Source organism: Muscardinus avellanarius, assembly GCF_963383645.1.
Source record: "Muscardinus avellanarius genome assembly, chromosome: 2".
Lineage (NCBI taxonomy): Eukaryota > Metazoa > Chordata > Mammalia > Rodentia > Gliridae > Muscardinus > Muscardinus avellanarius.
In genome coordinates, this window is record NC_137787.1 from 116,750,358 (window position 1) to 116,756,509 (window position 6,152).

At 42.9% G+C, this 6,152-nt stretch overlaps 1 protein-coding gene across 2 annotated transcripts in view; it reads right to left on the bottom strand.

Annotated features, from left to right (window-relative positions):
• TSN (translin) overlaps positions 1-5,364 on the bottom strand; it is a gene marked incomplete at both ends in the record, with an annotated part of 12,149 nt that extends 6,785 nt beyond the window's left edge. For both annotated transcript variants that reach the window (XM_080689014.1, XM_080689015.1), the window contains 3 exons: positions 855-951; positions 3,229-3,322; positions 5,299-5,364. In XM_080689014.1, coding sequence (XP_080545140.1) covers positions 855-951; positions 3,229-3,322; positions 5,299-5,364 — 257 coding nt within the window. The remainder of the gene's footprint in view (positions 1-854; positions 952-3,228; positions 3,323-5,298) is intronic.
• Positions 5,365-6,152: the final 788 nt, after the last annotated feature.

The following is a 6,152-nucleotide window of genomic DNA, read 5'->3' on the forward strand; positions in this document are numbered from 1 at the left end:
GTGAGGCTCTCAGCAACTTAGTGAGACCCTGTTTCCAAATAAAGTATAAAGTAAGTCTGGGAGTATAGCCCAGAGGTAGAAAAGCCATGGGTTTCACCTCCAGCACCACACCAAAAAAAAAAAAAAAAGATTAATGATGTTGTAGATCCAATGAGACACAGAATAAAATATAAGCTAGAAATGTCCCTTGGAGAATGAAACATATGCTTTAAGGTAAAACTCAGCTCCACATACTGCCACCTGATCTCATAACCTTCATAGCATAAATTTCATTCACCCAACTGTACAAGAAATTTGAATATAGCAAAATGATATTTTCAATTTTGACCTTCATATCAATATATTTTTTAAATTACTTTTGGGGTTTTTCTGTACTTTTTTTGGTATTAGAAATCAAACCAGGAGCCATATTACCACTAATCTACATTCACAACCCTTTTTATCTTCAGAAAGCGTTTCCCTAAATTGCTCAGGCTGGCCTTAAGCTTGCAACCCTCCTGCCTCAGCCTCCCAAGTAGCAGAGATTAGATGTATGTGCCACTGTGCCTGACCTTAACTACTTTTCCATTGCAAAAATAATACATATTACTTAAGACATTTTTCAATGTCAAATGGAGCCAAAAAACAATTTTTTCAGCTGGGTGATGGCACATGCTTGTAATCCCAGTACTTGGGAGGCTGAGACAGGATCACGCAGGTTTGAAGCCAGCCTAAGCTACTTAGTGAGGTTCTCAGCAACTTAGTGAAACCCTGTTTCCAAATAAAATATAAAATAGGTCTGGGAGTATATCCCGTAGGTAGAAAGCCCCTGGGTTCCACAAAAAAAAAAAAAAAAAAATTTGATTTTTACAAACCTGTAATACTGCTCAGCAGGAAACTTCGTCTTCAGAGACGTTAGGTGGGTTTTTACAGTACCAAAATGTTCTCGAGCTTTCAAACACCTCTTTGGAACTAATCACAAAAAAATAACCAAATGTAAAAGACTTATCAAATTTCAAATATAGTACTTGCTTAATAATCTATTAATCTATCAGGAAATAAATCAACTTTTAAAAAAAATCTCACAAACAAATGTATACATCTCTGCTTTTCAATCTGGTTCTCAAAGTATCATGATTAAGTCTTGCTGCTGATTAATCACAATGAAAAGTAAACAAAAACTTGCTGAAATAGAGTATTTTAGAAAACATATTGATAATCTGAAAAGTGTCATAAATAACTCTGCCCTAAACTGTACAGCAGCTGCTATTCCTATTCAGTCCTCTAAAAATGCCTGAAATTAGACTACTTCTAGCTCCCATATTTGGTCAAAAGATCTTTTACCAATTATTTTCAGTCCAGCTGACCAATTCTTATCATTGGGTAAATGCCTTGCCTTTAACACCTGTATGTTACATCACGATGTTACTCTTGAGATGAAACTCACTTCAGTTCTCTCAAGTATGCTAACTGCATCTTCCAGAAAAGGTTCATGTCTAAAGTTGTTGTATTTGATTTTCTTTCAAGGGACTAACTGTAAACACATTAATTTTATACTGGCCACCTCACCTCTACAAATGTATATTAAAAGTATTCAATCACTAGCAGAGCATGGTGGTGCACGCTTGTAATCCCAGCATTTGGGAGGCTGAGACAGGAGGATCCAGGTTCGCAGACAGCCTCAGCTACTACTTAGTGGGGCCCTTTGCAACTCAGTGAGACCCTGTTTCAAAATAAAGAATAAAAAATAGGGCTAGTGGTATAGCTTGGAGGTAAAACACTCCTGGGTTCTACCCCCAGTACTGAAAAAAATAAAAAATAAAAAATAAATAAATATTCAATCACTGAGAGGTTGGATTCACACACAAACACAGCCAAGTAGTGGTGCACACCTTGTAGTACTAGTTTCAGGAGGCCAAGGTGGGATCAACATGAGTCCAGAAGTTCAAAACAACCTGGGCAATATAATTTAGCCGCACCTCAAAAACAAAATAAAACACATGCATGTGTGTGTGTGTGTGTGTGTGTGTGTGTGTGTGTGTGTGTGCTCTCCCTCCCTCCCCCTCTCCCCTTCTCCTACCCTTTTTCTTCCCACCCCCCAAAACAAAATGACAGCTTGTAATCTCAGTATTTGGGAGGCTGAGACAGGAGAATCTCAGTTCCTGGACAGCTTCAACTACTTAGTGAGGCCCTTTGCAACCTTTTTTTGCATGTGTGGATCTAAGGATGGAACCCAAGGGCATTTGACCTCTGAGCTACACCCCCTGCCCTATTTTTTATTCTTTAATTTGAAACAGGGTCTCACTAAGTTGCAAAGGCCTCACTAAGTAGCTGAGGCTTTCCGCGAACCGCGATCCTCTGGTCTCAGCCTCCCGAATGCTGGGATTACAAGCATGAGCCAGCATGTCCTGCTGCAACCATTTCAAAATGAAAGAATAAAAAAAATAGGGCTAGGTGTATAGCTCAGAGGTACTGCAAAAAAACAAAACAAAACAAAAAAATGACAAAGCACGTGCACACACTTGCTTGCTCGTGAGCTCACTCTCCCTCTGCCCCCCCAAAAATAAAAGTTACTAGGTAGCCAGACGTGGTGGTGTACTCTTGTAATCCCAGTACTTGGAAGGCTAAGACAGGAGGACTGCAGATTCTTGGCCAGCCTCAGCTACTTAGTGAGGTCTTCAGCAACTTAGTAAGACCCTGTCTCAAAATAAAGAATGAAAAATAGGACTAGAGGTATAGCTCAGAAGCAGAATACCCCTGAATTCAATTCCCAGTATCACAAAATAAAAAAGCTGCTAGGTACACAAAAGTTATTAAACAACTGCAAAACACAAATACTGTAAAGCATAATAGACATTTTTTCAAAATAAAATGAATACAAATTATAATGGACATTTTTCACAATATGATATTATCTTCTGAACCGGTGTGGTGGCGCACACTTGTAATCCCAGCGTTTGGGAGGCTGAGACAGGAGGATCCCACAGGTTCAAAGCCAGCCTCAGCTACTGAGTGAGGCTCTCAGCAACTTAGACCCTGTTTCCAAACAAAGTATGAAATAGGTCTGGGAGTACAGGCCGGAGGACAGAAAAGCCCCTAGGTTCCACCCCCAGTACCACCAAAATAAATAAATAAATAAATAAATAAATAAATAAATAAATAAATAAATAAAAAATATTGTCTTCTGAATGGAAACTAAGAAATAAATAAATTGTATATAAACATTCAAAATCAAAGCAAAGAACTTACTGTCCTGAAACCCAGCACCCTGATGGACTCCTTGCAGTAGAGTTAAAATCTCTCGAGCTGTTTGTTCTAAGCTCTGTACAACTTTTCGGATTTCCTAGAGAAAATTAAAAATAAAAATCAGATAAATGCAAAAAATTATTACTGCAGACTCATACAGAGCACATTAGAGAGCACATTTGCTCTATCACACCTTCAGGTACATTCAAATTACTAATAGGTTTTGGTCTTCACAAGACCAAACCTATACAAAAAAAAAAAAACTTTAGCCAGGTATGGTGGTGCACAACTGTAATCCCGGTACTTAGGAGGATGAGATAGGAAGATCACAGGTTCCAGGACAGCATCAGCAACCTAGTGAGACTTGGTGAGAATCTCAGCAACCTAGTGGGACCCTGTTACAAAAAAAATCAAAATAACTGGGGGTGTAGCTCAGAGGTAGAATACCCCTGGGTTCAATCCCCAGAACAACACCCCACCTCCAAAAAAAAGCAAGTTTGAATACTGACTTTTTCCACTTATTCCTCTGCGAGACTTTTAGATAACTAAACGCCCTTAGATCCCTCAGGTAACTTTCAAAGGATAATTACCACCCAGCCCTATTACCCACCCAGGACACTATATGAATTAAAATAGAGAACTGTGAATGTAGTTTATAGAATGAAGAATTAAATACAATAAAAGAGTTGGGTATTTTTCATTAATTCATCTTACAAATATCCACAAAACAAATTTTTGTGCTGGGCACTATGTAAATACTGGGGAGCCAAGCTGGGCACGGTGGTGCATGCTTGTAATCCTAGCATTTGGAAGTCTGAGACACAAGGATCACAGGTTCAAGGCAAGCCTCAGCTACTACTTAGGCCCTTTTGCAACTAGGTGAAACTGTTTCCAAAAAAAAGAATAAAAAGTAGAGCTGGAGGTGTGGCTCAGAGGTACAATGCCCCTGGGTTCCATCCCCACTTCTGCAAAAATATAAAAATAAAAAAGTAGTGGGGAACCAACATGACAGTCCTCCCTCTGACCTTTAAGCAAATAATGGGAGACAAACATTTTCAGAAATAATCATCACCCTGGTGGCACACGCCTGTAATCCCAGCAACTAGGAAGGCTGAGTCGAAGGAAAGCAAATTCAAGGCTAGCCAGGACAACTTAAATAGACTGTCTGAAAGTAAAAAGTAAGAAGGGCTGGGACTGTAGCTCAGTGGTAGAGGACCTCTAGGTTCAATCTCAAAAACCGCAAAAAGAAAAAAAAAAAATCCAGCAGCAGCAGCAGCATCACATAATTTTTTAAAAAGATAACATGCAACTAGAAAGCAAAGTAATCATTCAGAATGAGAGATCAAGGAGACAAATGGTGAAGAAGGAAATTCCAGGAAAAGCAAATAGTACATGCAAAAGTTCCTCAAGCAGGAAAGAAATGATCTGGTGCAACAAAGGAATGTACAATATAAATTTGAACATAATATACAAACAGAAATAGTGATTAGAGCGAGAGACCTTGGAGATCAGGGTAGAGTTTAGGTTTTTATCCTGTGGGATAAAAAGCAATAGGAAGGGTCCCTCCAAAAAATAAAATCCAGAAACAAAAATATAAATAAATAAACAAGGAACAATGGTCACGCCCATCATCCCAGTACTTGGGCTGAGACAGGAGGACTGCCGGTTCGAGGCAAGCCTCAGCAATTTAGCGAGATCCTATTTCCAGATTTTAAAAAAAATCAAAAGGGCTGGGGCTGTAGATTGAAAATAGAGCGCCTTTGGGTTCAATCCTCAGCGCCAAAAAATAAAAGAATCACGCGTACTTTTAAGATACCAAAAACAAATATAGGCAATCTGCGTGGCCGAGTCCCAAGCACCAACCAACCAAACTTTGGACATAAACAATTGCTGGAAAGGAGAACTGACATTCGAATGAGGCAGGTGATGCTGTGAAGCCGACACTTGGGACACCGAATCAGGACAGAGCAGTTGAATCGGGGGCAGGCGGTGCCCTACCCGCAAGCCAGGGGGACAGTAATCCACCCGGGGCCGACAGACAAGGGAAGGGAAAAGGGAAAGGAGGGCGCTCGCCTCTCGGATGTCCTGCTCGGCAGCCAAAAAGCCCTGCAGCTCCACGAAGATCTCGCTCACAGACATGGCGCCGGCCGCACAACAATCAGCCAGCGCTTCCCCAGCGGCCAGAAAAGTGCGTCCTGCAGACAACCCACTCAGTGACTTGCTACGACCGCCGCCGCGTCCCCGGGTCTGCGCCACAGCCGTCGCAGGGGTCCTTCAAGGCCCGCGGCGCGCCCGAGCCGACCTGCCCGCCGCGGTGCCTAAATCGGACTGCCCAGGGGTCCTCCGAGGAGCGAGGCGCGCCGGCGCCAGGCTGCCCGCCGCGGTGCCTGAGCCGGGCTGCCGGAGGGGGTCCTTCGAGGCGCATGGCGCGCTGGCCCCGAGTTGCCTACCGCGGTGCCTGAGCTTCCAGGAGACCTAGAGCGCAGCGCTGGGCACGGGCGGAGAGCTCAGGAGGGGGGCGTGCGGGCCGGCGTGCTGGGGCTGTGCTCCCGGCGGGAGGGCCAGTGGGAGGAGAAGCGTGCAGCTCAGTGGAGCGTTAGTGCAAAGCCAGGTTGGGACAGGACTGCCCATTTGTTTTGCCAAAAACACGGAAATTTAAAAGTCCCTGTGAGAAGAGAATGGCCTGGGAATGCAGATTTCTTCTGTATGTCGTTCTTGTTTGAATGCTTTTATTTTGTTGCTTCTTCTTAAATGGCTTTGTAGGCGTGTGCGTGTGGTGGGAAGTTTCTTTTGGACTAACTCTCCCCCCAGTTCCCGTTGGCTGAGGCGAGCTCAGTAGCGGAGCTGTGTTTGCGTAGACCCCATGCGTACCAATGGGGTTGGCTGTTATGCACTCTCCAAATGAACCAGAATTGTTACGGTTTGAA